The sequence below is a fragment of the Falco cherrug genome, chromosome 13 (assembly GCF_023634085.1).
Source record: "Falco cherrug isolate bFalChe1 chromosome 13, bFalChe1.pri, whole genome shotgun sequence".
Classification (NCBI taxonomy): Eukaryota; Metazoa; Chordata; class Aves; order Falconiformes; family Falconidae; genus Falco; species Falco cherrug.
The window spans coordinates 2584885-2607271 of NC_073709.1; the positions used below are offsets into that span (position 1 = coordinate 2584885).

Below are 22387 nucleotides of genomic sequence, written 5' to 3' on the forward strand. Positions count from 1 at the left end.
AGAGTATACAAACAGGATACTTTACAGACTTTTCCCACTCCATAAAGACAAAAAAAAGGGAGGGGTGCAGCGGCAGGAGTAGAAGAGTGGAGGAAAGCACAGACCGTGGAGAATCCCCAGGTCACCTCATTTTTGGGAAAAGACAGATCATACCACTGTACATGGCTCATACTCTTGCACATTATTATCCCTGACAACTCTCTTGTCAAGTTTTGTTCTGGCACCGGATGTATTTTGCAACATCTCAAAGCGTGTTAGGATAAAACGATCCAGCCAGGAGAAGAGGACTAAAAAACTGCTTGTGAGTTACCAGAAAAAAAACCCTAAGTTACACTAACTCAAAGCACTGCCCAAATGTGGTTCTGCTTTATGTTTACATTAATAAGGCTGCCCTCTGTTTGACCAAGTGGGCAGTAATGGAGCAGCAGGAACACCTCTACTGCTTTTCGTAATGAAGTTTTTTGGTAAGATTAAGCAACACTAGTGAGGCACAGGCTACAGTCAGTGAACTTCAAAACCACTAAGTCGTCGATGTGTGCCAAAAGCTGGCACACAGCTTCAGCTAAGTGATAACATTTGACCAGTTTCCATTTTCAGGGCAGCAATACCTTTATGCAACTTGAATATTTATGTGGTGTCAGCTATAAAATTCAGTGAAAAAAAGTATTATTTTTCCAGGCTATGTCTGTTGGAGTAGCACAGCAGTTTATACAAAAGGTGGAATTTCCAATGAGAAGGAAAAGATCAATTACAAAAGCACTTTCAGTAGGTAAGTGACACTTAACTGGTTTAGGTCTTCAAACTTCTACAGGGAAGAACTCCAAAAACAATTGATGTGAAAATATACAGTTCTACCCTAGCAGTTCATGTATGCTTTTCTGCTGAAGCCAGATTTTACACTAACTCACAATTCAAGAGAAAAATCTAAGTTGACATTGATCCTAAATTCTTAACAGGAAACCGGAGAGTCTCTTAGAAGAAAAAGTATATATTTCTATAAAATTCCTTGTGAAGTCTGTAATCCTAGAGAAGTCTCAACCAGCAAATTCCAAGTGAAACAATTTTCTAATATCTCATTGTAAAAAGCTGCTATAAAAAAAGACGAAAACAAAGCAGCCTTTGATGCTGCTGGGAAATGGTCCATGGCACAAGTAAGTATGACAGTTTACAGATTAAACTCCAAAAGTCTAAACACAATACTGATGAAGCTGGTAAGGCAAACAGCTATGAGGGGAAAAAAATAAAACACTTGCAGTGAATTACTAAAGGGTTTCCCTTGGAGATTCCCCTCTTCGAAGAAAAAAAACCAAATCAAGTACAACATTTATTCACTTAGCGGTAGCATTTCTTTCTTGCTTCAGTTGTGAGTGCATTAAGATCATTTGCAAGGGTAGCACGGATATGAAAAGAGCGAGGTAAATTATAAAGCACACCTGAATAATTTTAGGGAGCATTTCTCCTCCATTTTTTGTATTCTGAACAGTAGTTAAGTATTTCTTTTCAAGAAAGAAGGTAACAAGCCACTTAATAAAAACAACTCGAGCTGCCATATATGGGATTTTTGTGCTATAGACATTTTCACTGTTTCGTGTTGCAGTAATGTATACTGGTCTTGGTCTTATATCAGGAATATCTGGTGAGATAAAAAGAGAAGATATAAAGAAAATTTGATCTTAGAGAACTGTAATTGCTTCCAGGCTCTAGTTAAACATACTGAACATGTGACCAACATTTTCTCCATAGGAAATAACAGATGCAATGACTAACTGCTTTCATTATATTAATACTTACATTGTCATAATTTTATTACTCCTAAAGAAAAGCAAGAACACAAAAGCACAGAACCTTCCTGAAAGCTATCATTTGTATTACACAAAACAAAGGAAAGCAAAAGAGAAGGGCTGCATAAAGGACAAAAACTAACACAAAGAACTACTCCTACTACAACATAAGTTAATTTTGGAAGTTTCACAGAGTTTGTTAATAAAGTACAGCAAGAAAGAGATGAAACACTCTGGAACGCTCAACAGTGCAAAGATTAAGAAGAAAAAGGATACTTGATGCATCAGAAAGAAGTTAACTTGGGTGCAAAGAGTACTGCACAAGCTCAAATAAAAGAAAAAACACATGGAAGGAGTGGAAGATTGCTGATGGGAGAAAGGCTGGGTCATTAATTTATTCAGATGCTTAGATTTAGGGAAAAATCACTGGTGCCCAGCTGAAAAACATGGAAGACCTGGGCTCTAGCTGTGAACAACACAGCTGCAGTGCCACTGAGGTGATTTTAGACACTAAAAGTTATAAGGAGTTGAAAGTCAGTGGAGGGAGGGGAAGGATGACGGAGAAGAGGCTGTAGTACATAAAGTATTAACACCACCACTCCTATTGACTCTAATACATAATTCAGTAGAAAATTAGGAAAAACGTGAGTGTTTCTGATAATCCTAGAACTGTAGACATACATCTCAGTTTCCTTTCATTCGTTCCTTCATGCTCATTTTCTCTTCCAAGGAACCAAGAAATAAAACAAGAGTAACTAAGTTAGCAACTCTCTCACACTTGGGCAGCTTGCTGGTTCTTTTAAAAAACCCGTCAGGGAACCATGTTCTGTCTTCATTATGTATCACAACTACAGAGTCCTCGCTCACTCAATATAAATGCTATGGCACTGGAAACGTCCTTAGGAAAGGAGAATCAGGCTGGCCCTTATACAGCGATAAGCAGCAGCAGCTTCCTGGACTATCTCAGAAAAATCAAAAGTTGTGCTAGAAAAAAATCAAAACATGAGATAAGGGAGGAAAAACGTTCATTCGACAGAACTGTAGCGATATGCCAGCAAGGTAACTGACATGCTACTGAGAACAGTCACCATTATTTATTTTTTTAATTGAAAGGCAAAATTCACTACTTACCAAGTACAGGTTTGTAGAGGTTGGTAAGCTTTGTAAAAGATGGAAACAAGTGAGGAAGATAATATTTTCTAAACAAGGTGAAGAGAAACTTAAAACCAGTATCTTGGTTCTCCTTATTCTTCCACTCTAAACTTGCAGCCTTTGTCATGGAGTTAGACGAAAAACAAAAAGCTTTAACTTAATGTGTTATAATGACAACCATTCCACATCGAATACAAGAGATAAATAATTACACTTTAACATGAAATACAAAAAAATAGCATTGTCCCAAAAAACTTTACAAACTGCATTAAGAATGTAAGACATTACCATGAGGGCTTTAGCACATCAAAGAAAGCAAGCTCATTAGCAGCCAAGGGTATTTCTGCTGTTCTAATGCAGTGAAGAACAGAAAACGTCGTATTAATGTTTTCAACCAATTTGATTCTACCTGTACATTTAGACACTGTTACTCTGCGCTACGCTTTTATCACAAACATATTTTTCATCAGAAACATACTCAATGCCCACGTTTAATATGGTTGCACATGCATATGCAATACTCCTTTACAAAACCGGACTCAAGGCACAAGTATTTTCCACTGACAAGGAGATGGCTGACATTAAGTTTGTTTTTAAAGATACTCTTCTGTTCTTGCATAGATCAACACCAAATAGTCATACACGTACTTGCAAGTTTCTCTTTACCAACAGGTTTGAACTACAATTCCTTGGAAGACTGTACCAAATTTTGACAAAGAGTTGCTCTTTCCAAATTAAAACACCTTCAGTTTGGAATAAGCGGCACATAACCAGCTGGGGGCGCTTTCTTTATTTGTTTCAGAAAATCCAATACAACTTCAAATACAAAGGGAAAAAGCAGATGTCTCTACAATGAAGCACTTTTCCCACTGATAACTTAAACCTGAGTTTTAGTCTCTTATATCACTTCTCTTTTTGTGAAGCTCAAGTGAGCACTAAAAGTATTTATCTTTTGACATACATTTTAAATTCAGGCCCACTTTGTTTTTTCTTTTCCTTTTTTAAAACAACTTCACAAGACTACAGGATTCTTAACTTTTTAATTTTTTTTTTTCCAGTAAAAGCTCTTCGAAAAGCCTGTCCAACTGTATATAGCAGATAAGTTCACTGAATCTATATCCAAGATAATAATTTATTACACTGACTTGTTTATATCAGTCACATGAGATCTATTTATTTTAAACACATTTATCTGTACAATAGATCTTTTCCCAAATCTCTAAAAATTGTGGAACATGCAATGTCCTACTTTTGCAAAATACATGTGTACAGCTTGGAAACAAGACTACTGAGGTTTTCTATTATTTTACTTGTTAGGTAAATAAACTGACTCAAACTCTACCCAGTGGCAGGCAGAAATTTTCTTGAAGATGTACATTTGCTCTACTTTATGGCTCTGAGCAATCACTCTGCATTTGCATCAGATTATTTTAATCTTGTCTCTTGTCTGTAGCAAGGTTACTGCCCAGCTGTGCTCCCCTCTACCAAGCAATACAAATAAATGAATGCTGATGAACAACAATGCAATTGGATTTATAGTGCAGTGAAGTTTTTTTAGATCCCAAACATGTAATAAAAGTATAAAAAGAACAGTGAACATTTTTAACTGAAGTGTTGTGAGACTGATATGTAAAACAAAGAGCGGCGTGTAGGAAGCTGATAATTTCATATAGCCACTTTTCAAAATAAAGCATTTATTCAAGATGACAAAACCCCTTCCAAATATCACTTTGGTCTTGCTTTTTGATATTTAAAAAAAAAAATCTATCTCAAAATATTTAATTATCTTTTATCTTTCTTTAAATACTGATTTCTTTAATGTTCAGTCCATAGTTTCCACTTTCATTTAAAATGTGGCTTAATTTGTACTTTCAAAATATACACATTATCTTAATTTCTTTCCTGTACAGATTAATCTGATCTATTTCTAATTAAAATTTTTGATGTACATGTTACTCGCATCCTTTAAAAAAGTATCTCATAAGCTATCTCTCCTTTTTAATCTCTTTCTCCAGTGTTCCTTTACATGTCTTCTCGGCTACATAGGTGTCCAAACAGAACAAACTGCATCTTTATCCCATATCGATTTTCTAAATGCAACCATAAGCACATAAAACAGTCAGTTATCCTGCAATTTTGGATAACATTCATTAATTCTTATAACAATTGTGAAAAACTTCCTATTTTCACCCAAAATGGCACAAGGAAACACCTTTGGGATTATTACTGTTATTTTTAAAAGGAAAAGAAAGTGCAGAAGAAAGCTTCTTCCTGGGGAGGGGCAAAACCAGCTCCATACAGATACAGTGTAGGCTTAATTTTCTACCACAAGCACATTCCTCCAAATATGAGTAGTTAAAAACATATATCCTCCGCACCTGAATTACCATATATTTTAACAGTAGCTGAAGAAAATAGCAGGTTTGGTCTTCAGCTATTTTCTCTCCAGAGACAGCTGGCAAAAGTGGAGCTATTTCTTCTGGAAAAATCTTAGCTAAAATAAAAAGAAAATGTTTTAAACAAATCAAAACTGAAAAAAGTTAAATAAAATATATTTTCTACAAAAAAAATAATTTGAAAATAATCATTAGCGTGTCCTGAAGTTGTAGAAAGTCGAAATCCAGTAACTACTTGGGCTTCCCGTATTTCCCCCAGGTCCTGCCCCATACAATCAAGGGTGGCACCAACCACTGACTTACTGCACTTTGGAAGTGTTAACACCAGCAACTGCTGCAGACTAACCAATAAGCGGTAAATGTACACAACTACTTATTTTGCAGTAACATGCTCCTATAGCTGCACCTCAATTAAAAATAAAAAAAAAACCCAACAGAAAACCACAGAACAAGACTCAACTGTTCTCAACTCAGACTGACAAGATCAGAAGGGTATACAGCTGCCACAAATACAGTAGCTTGACAAATTCAGTACATCTCTGAATTATATTGACAAATAGCATTATCCACGTGACATCTTCCCCTCAAGAAACTCTATAGCTTCACAACTACCTCAGTGGAAGAGGGAAGCAATACACCCAACATGGCAATTGTATTCACCTACTCACCATCTGGCGAATTAGGAGGACTAATGAGGTTATCTAGTGTACAGGGACCTCGTGAGGACATAATGGATGGAAAGCCAGGCACAAGGCATGCAAATATTAATATCTGCTCTTCTGCACAGTTAGTCTGAAGCGCTTGAAGCCAGAGAAGAAACAGTCGGATTCCTTCACATCTTATCTACAAGGGGACGATTTTGTAGAAAAAGATAGTAAAACAAATTTGTAAGGATAGTAACACAGTTTAATAGTTAAGAAAATGCAGAACAAGTACTTTCATCCCAGCTATGTGCTAGTGAGTCTTTCCATCATACCAAGAGTAATCACATTGTTAATGTAATCATGAGCAGAGAAAGGTGGGAGCAAGCTGTACCCAAGACAGTGGCACTCCAAGGAGACAGCATTAACCACTCCAACTTCAGAGGCTAAAAATTTGTATTTCCACTCCTCCAGGTCCTGGGGCCAAATGCATCTTTGCTAGACTCAAGATTCAATCTTAAAGGGGGCTCTGGAAGTACAACAGCAAGTGTAACGCACAACCAGGGAGCTGCCAATACTTTGTACCCTGCGAAGTCTGAAATCTTGGCCCCACAGACATCAGAGCAAGCTACTGTCCTCAACATCCCTGGGACCAGAAGACAGATCCTCATGAAAACTGAGATGCAACAAAACCACCATGCAAAGACAAAGTAGCGTATATGCAGCAAGTTTACTTACTACTTTTTTTTAAAAAAAAAACAAGATACAATTTTAATTTTTGCAATGTATTTAGAAAAAGAAAAATGGATTTAAAACGCTTTGGCAAACAAGCAACTAATACATTTAATACTGTATACTTAATGCTACAGAGATCTGAAAAAAATAACGTATTAAGCAAAACATATTGATACCTCTCCAGATAACTTTACAAAGGTCACTGGAACAGCAAAATAACTGAAGATGATAAATACTAAAATAATCTAGGATTACAACAGTAAAATTTATGATTAAAAGGTGAATAAGTCAAATTACAAAGCCTAGCAATCTGAAAACCACTGATATTAGAAAACTGTGAAGTAACCTTCTTCATAAGACTTAAAAATAAATATGAATACATTAAAGAAATACCTTGAGAGAATTTCCACTGTGCAAAAGTTTCTTCAGAATCGACCCTAGGTCAGAAAAATTAAATAGGCACATATCAGATACTAAGATGGTTACTTTCCACCAGAATGTTTATTTAAAAAAACTACAGGAAAGGCTAGTTTAATGCAATTTCCTATGTGACTACTGCGCTGGTTTTTAAGAAGAAAGCTATGGGGTGAAAAAACCTGAAGTGATTTGATTTACAATTATCGTAAGGTTAAATATAATGTAACTTTACAGCGAAGTGCTTTGGTTTCAGTTGGGGACAACTTCTACTAGATTTGGAGAAATCAAGAAGTCCATCTTGTGGGATTAATGCATTCATATAGGCTAACATCGAGAACAATGGTAAGAAAAAGATGCTAGCAATCTATACTACATTCCTGTCTATAAAACATAACTATTAAAATTGCAAAATATTTCCATTCTGGTTTTAGAAATACCAGGCTAACTGCCCTTAACTTCAAATGTCTGACCGCAGAATCAGAGAGAGATTATTCATCAAATGCTTCAGGTAAAAAATGTTTTTAATCCAATTTTGAGAAAAGTAACATTATACAGCATTTGGCTGTTATTTCTTCTGGATTTGTGAATTATGTACCTTCCTTAAATGTGATCCTTCTCTCAAGATCTTACCATTTTTCCACAATATTAAATGGAAATTATTACTATATATAGCAAATGCATATTAATGCACATGAACATTAAGCAAAAGATAAATCACAAAGTACAGCTGTAAATAATTGCACCACCAAATTTAGTAGCTCATTTCTTGGACACAGCCAAAAAATTATCCAAATATGTGTATTTAAGGAAAGCATAAATGTTAAGAATATATTAGCTATAAAACAACTGACTAATATCAATTTGTTCTGGACTAATCTAGATGAAATGGCAGTAAAATGGTCAAGCAGATGTCTCCTTTTATCTTTGTTGGTGCTCACTGTAAATGTGGTAACAGCCCTTTCCTTGACCTTTAAACTTCCACTCATTTCTTCTGCAACCGCAAATTCTTGTTCTGATGAAAAACATGGCAGCTGATGAAAGTATGTTGGAAACCAAATCAAACAACAACGGAAAGGTACTACTTAAAAGTATGACCCCCTACAAAACATTGTGACCACTTCAGTATCATCCAGAACGCACATTTTCAAAGTAGTGACAAACTAAAGATGTTTAATTCCAGAGCAAATTATCCAGTTAAACTACTTCATGGGATTTCAAGGTGTTTTGACTATCCAAATGAATGTATTTCACCTCTCAGTATTTCTGTGCCCATCTGACTAAAACGTTATTCTATCTGGCCAAAGGAAGAGAATAATAAATTTTGTCTTCTGGCTCCAGTATGTGACCACAAGGTCAAAACATTCATTATACAAGCACTGTAGACCACAGGGAATATTTAAATCATTGAAGAGTTAACTGTCTTCAAACTAAAGACTATAAAACTTTTTTTCCCCATGGCATTAATGTTTGAATCCAATTTTAAAATCTAGTTGAAAGTCCTATACAAACTATAGGAATACTTCTAAAAAACATAACAGTTTATCAGAAAAACTGATCCTGCTTTTCTTATTTAGATTCCCAAACTTCTTGAATGACTGAATCAACCCTGTTAGATATGTTATCTTTATGCAGCTATAGCAGAACATTAAGGGCTTTAAGCCAAGCACCCCAAGCATGTGCTTAACTAAGTTGACAACTTCATTTTGTTCTTTTTAATGCATGTGTTGCAATACAGTCTTCAGTTCCATGCTTGTGAAGCCTTGTCAGAACACCTGCCCCACAAAGCACATAGAATGGACAGGAGACCAAGGGGAGGGGATGAAGGGGGGGAGGGGGGGGGGGGCGCGGGAAAGAGCTTTACCTAACTTCAAGACTTCTCTCTGCCAGACTCCTCCTATTCCTTCCCTTGCTCCAGAAGCCAGAATATGTACAGCAAATACCACAGGAGCAGGGGTGGGGGGAGAACGGATAGTCTCTCAGTTTGACCAAGTGAGTGCCATCCATAGCTGTCATGTCCAAAGTTGTACCCTAACATGAAGCTTGGCAAATCCTCCACTATCTGAGGATCAGTGAAAGACAGCTGTGCCAAACTTGCAGAAACACCGTGTATTCCTAATCCCACTTATAAAGGCCAGTAAAATTATGGACAACTGATTAAAAGAAAAACTGTTCAAAAAGAGCTACTAAAAAGTTTGTATTTTAATCTTTAAATCGCTTTCCTTCACTATTCCAGCTCTAAACCAAAAATTCCTCATTTACCTCCCACAAATAGCCTGACAACTGAGCGTTTCACAAATATTAACAAACTAATCTGCACAGAGAATACAGGAGTATCAGAGAAGAAATTAAATTCCTGTTCACTGCAGCAGTCCCACAGTTTGCATTTATTTTAGCACAGCCTGGCTCAACTACCACACAGCCACCTATTCACAGCTACGTTGTGCAGAATAGATTTCCAGGAGGCAGCAAGGGTCAAGTTCAACACAGTACCATTAGACAAAGAGCAGTATTTACTACTATGAATTTATACAGGCATCTCATATATGATCACTTGCAAAAGACCATCATAATGCAAATTTGCAAGAGTCACATACAGACTCCACAACCCTCCTCAATCTTAATTTTTGGTATTAGTCTGTGAACACCAAGGGAGACCTAACTAGAAAGAGGTGTGTTGGTTTAATAACCCCTACCATCTTGAAAGCTTCTAGCATATGAAAGAAAAGGGAAGAGGACCCTGGGTAAATACAAGAATATAACAATCTAAAGAGCATTCATGCAAAATAAAAATGAAGCAGGCAACCAAAACCACACAAAACAAGGAACACAGAGTTGTTACAGCAGGTAAAGATTTTCCACATGCTTCGAGAATTTTCTACCGCAAGCCTTGGAAGTACTGGATTTGTGGAGTCAGTACTAAGGGATTCTGTGGTTAACAGGACTTGCAGAATCAGGGAACCTTGATTTTATTTGTACTAGAATGTTTGTAAACCATTCCTTCTTACCTATACTGCGAAAATGCCATCGATAAAAAATCCGCTCGGGCAGTAGCTGCAATATTTTCTGCAGGAAACAAAACTAAATAGTCAAATTTTCCATAATAAACTGGCTCATTCAGAGGATACAGAGAAACTAATACACAAGACATAAATGGAATGGTAATATATACATAGAGAACACAATAAAAAATAGGTAAGTATCATTTTAAGGACTCCTGCCCTTTACTTTGCTCTCTTGTTACAGAGAAAGATACTTGGAATGGTCCTGAATAAATACCATGACGCTGTCATGAACCGCCTTCACCTTCCCACTGCCTTGCAAAACCCTAGTATTCCAGAATATAAACTGATTTCTAATGAAGAAGTTACAGATTTCTTTTAGCAGCTCACTTTGGGTTACATTTTTCTGAAGTGTCTGGTAATGACTACTGCTAGATTGATACAGTCCAGATTTGAGCTCCTGTGGCTTAGGTCTGTCTTTTCAGCAGCTAATGGGGTCTGATCTCCCAGCTATGGCAGAGATGAACAGCGGTGCAGTTATTTTTACTGTGAGATGATTTACCTTTGTTTTCAGCTGGTAAGTGAAACTGAGCCAAATTACACAAAGCTAGACTAATTTAATTCACAGCACATGCAGTTAATAAAGCACTTATGTGGAATAATATGTAGTGGCCTGCCTCTGTAGTTTTGGACTGTTCCTAACAGAGGCAGATCAAACAAAGAAAGAGGTTGTGGTCAAACCCATTCCACCTTGGTTTTGTTACACTACAGGGGCAACAAAGCAAAGCAATTTAAGCATGTGTTAAGTGCTTTCCTGAACAGAGCCTTATAATCTTAGTTGCAAAAAAGAGTTGGAGCTACCAAATGTTGCTCTTTGTCAGTTTATTGCATGGTAACACTATTAAATAATCTGGGTAAGTCAGAACTATTTGGGGCTCTTACTTGGGTAAATATGGCTTTTAAAAGGACTAAGTTAACAGGCACCAAGACACACTTTCTTCTCCTTTTTAAACTATCATCAGTATAGACTAGGGCTCAGCAAGTAAGTGTATTGGTAGTACAGGATAGCTAACTTGCTGCTCAGCCTCTCGAATTTTTAAGTGAGAGAACAAATACACTTTCATGTAGATCTCACAGAAAAACGTCTGGATCTTACAACTTTTCAGCCATTGAAATATGAAATTAAGAAGATACATTTAAATGGGAAACTAGTTTTCAACATCTACTTTTGGAAATAAAATTTAATTAAACAACGTTATAAATGACTAGCAGTCAGAGCTCCTTGTAATTATCAAACAAAATCACCGGAACAAACTTCTACACAACAAAGCGCCATTAAGTTTTCATAAATACTACATGCAGGATGCAAAATGAATGATGAGTCATAATCAGCAACGGTGACCCATTTGTTGGTCTTTTGCATGTAAAAATTCTCAAGAGGAAATAAAGCATCACAGCCAGGAAAGCAAGAAATGGCATTTTAGGCTATCCTTCAGAGTCGGCCAACACATGAATCATTACTGCTGTTAAAAACAGTATGCTTGAGAGATGAAGTAAGACTTTTTTTTATTTTTGACAACAAAGTGCTTCAGAAATTATACACAACACTCAGAATAGAGTCTTTTTGAAAATGGAACATTCCTTTCTCCATGGCAGAAGATGGAAGTCATGAAAAGTTCATAGACTTAGGGAACTAGACCTCAGGTCACACAGACAGACTGGCCTTCCTTCACATCTTTACCATAGCACAGGCCCCTCAAATAGTATTTGGCATTTCTGAAAGTTTACTTAGAATATAAATATAAATTGGGCACATCCCCTCTACGTTCTTGTATTTTGTTTCAGCATTACTCCCACAGCTCCCTCCCCAGGACACTGTGGCAGCAGGGACCAAAGGAGCGGGCAGCTGGTGACCAGAGGTCTGGCTCCCCATCCATGGGCAGGAGAAACGCGGTTGGGATGAAGGATCCAACTGGCTAAAAATGAGGCCATGATTCACATTTGGGCTTTACCTGTTAGAGACCACGTTTCTGCCAATCAGATTGCAGGATCCACAGACAAAGAATTATCATTATCCATCTAAATATTAAAGTACTAGCAGCCCACCACTTCACAAGAATATTTCTGACACTGATCTTTACTTAACTTGGCACAGGGCAGAAAGGAGCTTCTAACCTAAATTATAAATACCTCAAGTGACTACAAGAGCAGTGGCACTCTGCATGCAGAGTTTGGTCTGTATGCAGGCACACATTAGACCCATCACACACCACATGCCCAAAGCCCTCAAGAAAAGGCTCCATTAAACACAACCCTAAGACAAACTGGCAACAAAAAAACCATCTGGATTCAAGTAACAGAATACACTGCAGGGAGGAACCTTCAAACATCTTCACATTTGTTATGGAAAACCAGACAAACACACATGTATTTCATTTCCATTGTTTAAGTTTTGTAAGAATTATAGTAGATTGTTAAAGTAAAACCAACTTCCTTTTACAGGCCACACTAAAAAGATACCTTCAGCTTGTCTTTGGATATAAACTCTCATTTATTTCAAAACACTAACTTTTGAGAACCAATTGCATCAAACATCAAAAAAAAGCCAATCATCAAGTACCACTTCTGTAGCAGGATGTTTTATTAGATGTTTTTTAAGATCTGGTAATACCACTAGTGAAAATGCACATCTTGGTGTATTTCAGATGTTACAGTCAAATTCTTTATTGTAAAACAAAAATTACATTTAGAAAAAATATACCTCTACATCACTAAATGTCTGATGCATACTTAAACACCAGGCATGCCATACTCACGTATTATGAATGAATGTTTCTGAAAGCGATCCGATGAGATACAAAGACATTTTCCTTAGTTGCCAAAAGGAACAATAACTATTTCCCAAGAGCTTCAGCAATGTTCTTGGACTAATTGCACAGTTCACACATCCCAACTGATTCCGGATCAAAACAAATAGCCACCACTTTTTAGTTGTTTAAAACACAACAGTGCAATGAAGGAAGCTGGGTTTTACTACACCCTCTCTGCAAGATGTGAAGCACGTTAACCATTCTTTGGGAAAGGCCAGTGGTAAAATGGCATGCAGTAAAGGCATCATCTTCAATGTTACACAATTCCACCTAAACTTAAACACGAAGTTGACTACCAGAGAGTGAACTATGATAAAGTACAAGCTGATAAGGTGGCAAAACTACATAAAAGACCCATTTTGAAAAGGAACTTATAACAACTTTTGCATCCAAGCATTAATGAACTCTAGGTTATGCCCAGAGAAAACCTGGAAAACAAATGCTGTTACAGAGTACAACCACCAGAAGGAAAAACAAACTTAAACTCTGAAATTGTACGAAGCTGGGAGGGTTGAGGAAGGAAAGAACACAGTTGGTTTTCTCTTATAAAGAAGCAGAATCAAACACCCTGGTCAGGTGACTGAAGCAAAACAATTCAACAGTTGAAAGAAATAGTAAAAGGACAGAAGTTCCTATCTGAGGAAAGCTTCCATATCCCAAAAATCTTTTCATGTAGCAAAAATCAAAACACTTAAGTCACTTCCCATGCAGTTCTTTTCAGCATCTCAGAACCAGAGGAAAAAAAAAAAAACCAACGTGGATGCACTTTGAAAAAATGAAAAGATGTGATTAATCACTACAAAACAGCAAACAGAAGTCATTTTTAGAGGCAAATTAGATTGCTAGCATCACAGCTATCTACTGAAGAAATTAAAGTTTTGCAGCAGATTAGAATGAATATAAATAACGTAAATTCGGAGTCCACATTTGCTCCTGCAATGCAAAAATAAGTTATCACTATTAAAAGTCTACACTATTAAATAAAAACTTCCAAATGTTACAGGTTAGTTCAAAGTCACAGCTAGAATGCTTTTTAACTAGTAATATTCACATGTGTGCGTGACAGTCCCCAGACTAAGATGGTATTACAGCACACCATAATGCTGCTTAAGTCATGAACAAGCTCTGGCTGTTGTCCTTTCAACTTGGCTTTCCAAGAATATTTTCTACACCCTCCCAACCCCTCATCTTCTAAAAAACCCACATATTGCTATTCCTATAAAACAAATGATAGTTTCTTCCACTCCAGCCTAGACTTTTAGCAATATTGCTCTGAATCCAAACTGGCTATTGACATCTTGTTTCTAGTTTCACAGTACACTAATAAGAAATATTTTAAGAAACCCCACAGTGCGAAATAATATTGCTTTTTCAGAAAACACATAGATCTATTTAATGCTTAGTGCTTTGCTGCATCTATATGGTAATCCATTATAGCACACTTGAAATAGAAATTAGGTATTACTACTGATCAACACATCAGGGTATCTGTCAGTTCTTTTAACTGATTATCCATAGTTCTTTTTCTTCTGGACTTCCTGCATGACTAGGAATAATGTTAAGTTTAAATCTTAGTTTACACATGATGCTGCTTTTTGAAAGATATCTCTCTCTTTTATCAAAGTAAAATAAAATACCAACATTTGTATTTCAACAGATTCACTCTGACTTAACCAATTCTGAAATTTCTTTTAAGTAGTCTTTTATTTTTGCTAACTTGGTTGAATCATACAATGATTGGTATCTTTGTGCCTATTAAGGTGTCCTGCCTACCCTGCTGTAGAACGCAGAGAAAGCTAAGGCTGTTATTAAATCTTACACTGAAGATCCCTACAGCCTGAATGTTTTCCAGCTCAACTTACACAAAAGTGAAATGATAAGCATTGCTGTTCTGCCTTCCAGAACTATAAGCAGCTGTTCTGTAACGTGCCATGCAGAGTCTCTTATTAAACAACAAGTAAAAATGTGTTCTTGCTGGTTGAACATACTCTCAGAGGCAATGTCAGTGACAAGTTCAGCATAACGTTCATTCCAGGAGAATGCATTCTGAGGAAAAAAAATAGCTTTTTCAATACAACCTGTACATAATAAGGAGTTTCTATTAGTCATTGGCAGGTGGATTTACTTTAAGCCAAGTCAAATGTAGAATAGCTCTCCTATGTCTCTATGTTCAAGTACTGTCTGGTGGTATCTCCAAACAGTGGTGAAGAGTTTCAGCATTCAACTACTAAAATCTGCAGTAATTTATAAATTTTCCACCAGCTACTATTTACCAATTTAGGTGAAGCCAGAAGCCCTATGAAGTTAGCATGCCTGCAGCAATTCAATCTAAATAAAGGGATCCTCCATTTATCACAGTAATAAATTATTTACAATTATTCGCTGTAGGAAAACATCTGCCCAAAACATGAGATACTTATTCTTGCCCTAGGCATAATATTAAACAGTAATATCTCTGAAGTCAAACATATGAGACATAGGTAGAATTTACAACAGAATGCTGTAACAATACCATCTTTTTTTTTTTTTTTTTTAAAGAGCAATAATAGATGAACCAATCAGAATTATGGCAGAACAAACCGGTTCAAAAAGTAATTTTCTATGTGTAGGAAAAAAGGGCTATACGCAATTTTGTTGTTATAAACAAATAAGCCCTTGTTACTCTATCGAGCCTGAGAATCACCAACCAAGTCTGTGTGACAGACTCGAGGTTAAACAGTGGAACTGGTAATCACGGTAGGCAGAGGGAACCAACTGAAAAGCTGTAACAGAACCTATAACCTGAATTCAAAGCTGCAACTCTTAATAGTAATTTGATTTCAAGTGTAAGATAACCTGCAGATGGGGAAATTAAGCCACTGAGCTGTACAGACATAGGGAAAATGCAAATAGTAACAAGAAAGTTAAATAAAGGGGAAAAGTTAAATAAAAGGGATAACCCCAGGAAATGAGAAACCAGGACCTGTGGCAATAAGAACTCCACAATAACTTGACTTGATTATTCCTTGTAAAGAATTTCATAAGTACTTTTCACATTGGCCAGCTGCAATACACAATTTATTCTGCAGAATTCAATTTTACTCAGTTTTATTCAAAATGTAGCAAGTAATTAGGAGCAACATCCTAAGATAAGCAAACCACCCTAAGAAAATGCTACAGGTATAAGAGATCATTCTTTTGCACATTCATAAAAAATAGCAACACAGTACTAAAATCTTCTAAAAGAGTTACAAATCCAAAAGTACTGAAAAGTTTCACTGATGTAGGCTTTTATGAAATTGAAAATGACCTGCAAAAAATCACCACTGGCTTTTGAGATTTATTTTAAGCTGCTTAACCAATATTGCTAATTCACACAGTAGTCTACATGAAGTAGACCTACAACATGGTGAAAGAATTAGATATTTAAAATATGCACAGCAATCTTAATCCAGAATGAACCAAAGTTATTCTTTCTAAAATCTGTATTTATGTGCATTATTAGGCAGTACAAAAGAAGAAGTGTATATTCCTAAGCTGTGTCTGTGCATAGAGCTATCTGGTCATCCACTACCATAGCAGGTGTTCCTCTGACAGATGCGGTGTATTTACCATGTATGGTTTGTAATCTACTTTTCAAAAGGATTCCTAACAGACTATAGCCAATTATAAACCTATACTGAATTATCATTAGCATTTGCAGAACAAGTAACTTGCACACATCTGCAATAATAAATTCAGGTTATACAGCTGCTTCTGTAATCGTTACATTCACATTCTGATAGCAGACCAATCCACATTTCCATGGATTTGTACCACATCTTAATCTTCTGAGTATGTGGCCATTTGTAGTTTATATTTAGATGTGCTTCTAAGGACAACAATACTGTATTAAAACCAGAAGCTACTGCTACAACATAAAGAGCTCAAAGTATGGTCAGGCAAGTTCTAACAGTTTATTGATTATCATTCTCTGGAAAAACACTTAAGTGTTATTACAAAAGCCAAAGCAGACCATGAATTTGAGTGTGTATAATACAAACACTGCAGAGGCTATTAGCGCATTTATATTCTATTTTACATCCACTTAATATTTAAATCCACCTGCTGTGTACATACTCAGAATACTCCAGAGCTAGGAATGATACATTAACATTTTGCTGCTGAACTTCTAAGGAAGGTCAAAACAGACAGCTTGCTCTGTTCCCATTTATAACCACACCTAGCCTCTCCTCATTTCAGCAGGCCAGAGAATACGGGGGAAGGCTAGGCTTGACAGATAAAAGGGTTTAGGAGCATAATCACAGCAAGGCCAGTGTGAGTTACATTAGGTATCTTTCCAGAGTTATAATTCTGCAAATTCTTTAGAAAAAGGTTTGAAAATTGTGCTTACTCTGTGTCCAAACCCAGGGACTCACACCGCCCGCATTTTCACCAAGTTCAAGAACCATAAATTCTACACAAAACAGGGATTTACAGAAATTAAGAGATTACAGCATAAACAAACCTTTTTGTACAAGCTATATGAAAAACACAGTATGCTCTTATAAATAAGGACCTGTGAAACACAAGGGCACTTTATGGTATATTAATGTTCACTGGTTAAAAAAAATAAACAAGCAGACAAACCCATACTGAGAAGCTTTCAGCATATGTATCTTCTCAGGGAGGCGGGAGTACCTAACCCACCTTCTTAGCTATCTACAAAACTGCAGCGAACCTGAACAATATCTGAAACACTTCTAGCAACAATAGCGGCTACTGTAAGTGACTTTGGGAAGCTTTACACATTAGAAGGAGTATCTGAAAAATTCTATTAATACAGTATTTCATACAGTGAATGTGTTAAATCAATGTAATGAATTTTATGACTGCATCAGCATAAGAGATATGCTTTATTAGAAGTTAAAACCAGCCACAATTATAGAGCATGGAAAGAAATTGATCTAAGTATTATATCAAAACTGTCAGTCTGCTCTTATTTCATTGCAGAGGCAAAAAAAAAAGTGGTGTCAGAAAAATCAGTACCTGATGCTGCAAGACAAAAATACAATATTATAAAAAAACCCAAAACTTTCACAGTCAGGTGATGGCATAATACTTTTACAGGATGTAGAAAACTTACATAAAGTAAAGCACCTTTTGTGACTTCTGTAACAGTGCTCGGCAGACAGCTATAACAAACAATGCCCTCAAATCCAGAGAATAGTGATATAAGAAACATTAACATGTTCTGAAAATACACTGCAGATCTAGAGGTAACTAAGCCTTACCAGACAAAAAGCAAATTTGTTTTTCACATTATTTTTGCCTCTTAGCTGAAACAGGGAGAAAATAATATAGGTAATTACAGTTGCTGTATCATTTCATTAGTACCTATTTGCAAAAAGACAAGGCCAAAGCACTTTGGAGAATATAAAACTACATGCAAGAACTTTGCAATATTAATTGTAAAAAAGCACTTTACAAAATTAACTGTTAACCTTTCATGTTACTCCCTTTTGATTAATATTTCTTCTTTGATCAATACATTGTTTCATGTTGTTGAGTGGCCAAGCCATGCAGCCAATTTATTGAAGTCTTAATCCTACACATTATAACTGAGTCAACTTAGTTTTCAGAGGATTGAAATAAAATGGACAAGGCATTTGTTACTTTTGCTTAATATACACACTAGATGTCACTCAAGAACAGCAGCAAAATACCCACCAAACTGTACCAGAAAAGGCAGAAGTCAATTCCTTTCATAAATAATTTTATTGATTTTTTAAACTGTTAACCCTCAGCACCTGGATTCAGGATTTGTTATGTTAAGTAATTACCTATTTAGCTAATTAGAAGAAAACTCCAGGAAACCTCTGGCTCATGCTGACATCAGATTAAATATGGCAGGCTTAACAATCAATTAGTTTTGTTTCCTATGGCTTACAATATGAATCTTTAATTATTTAGCATTTACATTTTTTCTTGCCCTGTGTTCAGGCTGATGCATTCTTGATTTGTGTTAAAAGCCCCTCTAAAAAGCTGTTTTCCTACAATGCATTGTTATCAAGTGTTAGTTATAAATGGATTGCAAACTTACTTCCAGTTGATAAACACCATGAAGGGGATTGCACCAAATTCCACACAAATTTGGTGAATTAAACAACTTCTTCTTCCTCAAAACTGTCGGTGACTAGGCTATAATATAATTCTCCTCAATTGGGACCCAAAGCAGCACTTTGTTCATATATAAATATGTATCTTTTTCTTCTTCGTATAGTATGTTCTCCTGATGTTTTTAAGCAGTATTAAAGGAGTGGTTACTAGCCACCCGTTTTCAAGACACAGGAATGCATATTTATTCACTCTAACCGGGTGAGTAAGCATTAGCTATTTTCCATTCAATGACAGCCACAGAAATTTAATTACTTATTCAAGACCACAGAGTAAGTGTATTAATGAGCTCCCATTAAATTGCACAGCCTTGCTCAGTAAATGTGGTGGTACCTTCTTCACGGGGGGTGGGGAGGGAGGAGAATGAGGAAGAATCTCTCCTTCCCCAAATACAGTCCTAGCAGATATACAAGCTCATGTTCTTTGACACTGCCTCATGCAAAATCCTAAAGCAGACTCTTTTACCAATACCATAAGTAGCAAAAAAGCACAATTGGATTTTCAGATTTCAGCCTGAAAATGAATCTTGAGGTTAATGGAATGCGGGACCGGGGGGAGGGGGTGGGGAGAACCTGAAAAGGGAGATGAACTTGATAGAAAGCAGAAGATGAGACAAAAATCCAGGATTTCCTGTAATAATTTTCATGCTCATTTTTCACATTACAAGCACGTTAGGCTAAACAGCATCATTCTTATTGTAGTATAAATATTATTCTAGCGACAAACTACACATTAATGCAAAAAAAAGCCATATATGTCTGAAAGTTTTGAGTTGGGATGGTGGGTTTTTTCCATTTTTAAAGGGAGGAATAAGAGTTGAGAACATTTAACCTTTGCTTTAGCTTCAATTTCTAGAGTTCCATTGAAAGTCTGGGGTTTTTTTTCTACCACTCCTACCGAAAAATAAGCCAAAATATAAACAAAGATAACATTTATATGATACAATGCTCAACTAAAAAGAGAAATCAACAGAAGATGTGTGTGTGTACCCTTAAAGAAATCAGGCTAATTGTTTACCTAATGAATTATTAAAAACCCACAACTAAAGGCACCACTGATGTCTTGACTTCAGAGACAAGTAGAGTTAAGACTTCAGGTATGCACTATACAATTTTTTTATATGTTAGGCTTTCATCTGGTCCAGTGATATTTTCTCACATATAAATATGTTTAGGTAATAACTAATTAAAGAGGTCCCTTGGAAAATGATCTATCACAGTCTTTTCTTCTTTAAATTAAAGACATCCCAATTTGATTATGCAGAAGTTAACCAGCTAACATTTCCTCTCTAGACACTGCAAATGCTACGACCATCACTGCTGGGAAAGATATGCTTCTGGAAGTAAAAGATGCTCCACTGAATTTAGAAAAAAAAAAAAGTTAAATTAACATTTCACAGACTCAGATCAAACTGATATGCAGTAGTTGACAACTCTTATCCTTTTATTTTCCTTGTGCTGCAAGACCAAATACTGTAATCATATTAGATGCCTTCATCTCAAAGGAGTACAGCCCAAATTCCTGCTGTGACACATTCAAAATAAACATAACACTGAACTTCATACTGACAAGGCACAGGGAAAAAGTACTGCTGTTTTGAACTAGCCCTCCATAAAATACAGAAGAACTTACTTAATCTAAAAAAGAAAAAAAAAAAAAAAAAAAAAAGACTACTTTGAAAGCTTTAGCCCAACAGAAGCTATGCAACTACTGATCACTTGCTACCAAATTCTCCAGGAAAAACCCAAGGCATTTTCAAAGAGCTGATCCTCGGTTCCTTAGGACAGATCATATTACTGTATGACTTTCAAGTAATTTTAATAAAATCTCTTAACTTGGGATATTCACTCAAGCAACATTCCCGTTGCATAATACAATTTTTATCGTTGTTTTATCTACTTAATGCACATCCTATTTATTTTCTGCTTTTTACCTTGTATAGTCATGGACACCTACTGTCATATGATTTCACCCCTCACTGTAAGGTGTAAGTAAGCATATAATGACGAGATTTAAAATAAAATAAAAAAGTTTCATTATATGGAAAACTTACTTCAAAAAGAAAGAGAATGGAGTCCAGCTCCTCCCTTTGTGATTTATTCCCTGCAAGACAGAAAACAATATTGTTTGCTATAAGTATACGGTATAAGACAGACAGCAAAATTATGCTGCTGTTTCTCAACTGAAGTCAAAGATGTTGCACTTGGTTTATTTTTCTTCATCTTTATCTAATATCAAAAGAGCAAGATGTTTCCAAACTTCATTGCCTCTCAATAATGAATAAGGGACAACTAGAGCGCCAGATCCACAAAGCATTGTTACTGGGCTCGTCTCCAAGCAAACAGCTATTCCTACCAACATATCTTCAACACAGAGGTTTTTTTCTGTGGATCTCTGACAACGTTTCACCTGAACAGACATGTGCTTAATTGTAGGATGAAGGCCTTCAGTACTTCAAAACCAGATGAGAGGATATGTATATAAATGCACAATACCCGATTTCTGTGCTGAAATGACACTCAGCCATAAAAACGTATCTAGAATTCTTTTCAGTTACTTATGAAATTTCAGAGAGCAGTATTTCACTCATCTCTTCTGATACCAAAAAATTAAAATTATTAATACTAACACTGTACTGCATGAAACTATTAATGCAAATACAGATAACTGTGGACTATATAATCATTAGATAAGCTCTAATGGAATAATTTTGAGAACAGAATTTAGGGAAAACTGACTCAATTGCTGGCAAAACTCTAAAACTTACCTTTTTGTTTCAAGCTATTTTCCAGTATTACAAAGTTTTCATAGAATATAAAATAAATTTGAGAATAATTGTTCTCAAAAAATTGCTTCAGGTCACTTCCATCCACAATATCTGAAAAGAACAGTTATTACACAGTATTAGAAAGCTGATGATTGTTGTTTTCATGCAAATTGAGTATTACAGAATGAAACAAATGCAATATAGAACAATTTTAGTGACTTCATTAAATATTCTATACTAAATTGTTATTCCATCCTTGCAAGTAAATAGGCCAATCTCCATTTTCACTTAATTTATGAAAGTCTGCAGTGTGACTTAGGTTCATTTTTTTTTCCATTAAAAAAAAAGAAAAGAGAAAAGGTGGGGTGTGTCTTAGCTATCTAAACAAATGGCTTCTATACCATCAAAACAAGCAGATACTGTTAGGAAACAAGCACAACAGCAAAGATTTCTGTATGCAAATTGCAAATCCAGTTCTTAAATTTATCTGAAAA

General features: G+C 35.9%; 1 protein-coding gene across 4 annotated transcripts in view; it reads right to left on the reverse strand.

Annotated features, from left to right (window-relative positions):
• Positions 1-22387, reverse strand: part of RALGAPA2 (Ral GTPase activating protein catalytic subunit alpha 2) — a 136199-nt gene that overhangs the window by 105213 nt on the left and 8599 nt on the right. For all 4 annotated transcript variants that reach the window (XM_055725932.1, XM_055725933.1, XM_055725935.1 and 1 more), the window contains exons 2-9: positions 21894-22004; positions 21180-21229; positions 10128-10185; positions 7099-7142; positions 5998-6172; positions 5312-5427; positions 2913-3051; positions 1434-1633 (exon numbers count right to left, since the gene is read on the reverse strand). In XM_055725932.1, the coding sequence (XP_055581907.1) occupies positions 1434-1633; positions 2913-3051; positions 5312-5427; positions 5998-6172; positions 7099-7142; positions 10128-10185; positions 21180-21229; positions 21894-22004 (893 nt within the window). The remainder of the gene's footprint in view (positions 1-1433; positions 1634-2912; positions 3052-5311; positions 5428-5997; positions 6173-7098; positions 7143-10127; positions 10186-21179; positions 21230-21893; positions 22005-22387) is intronic.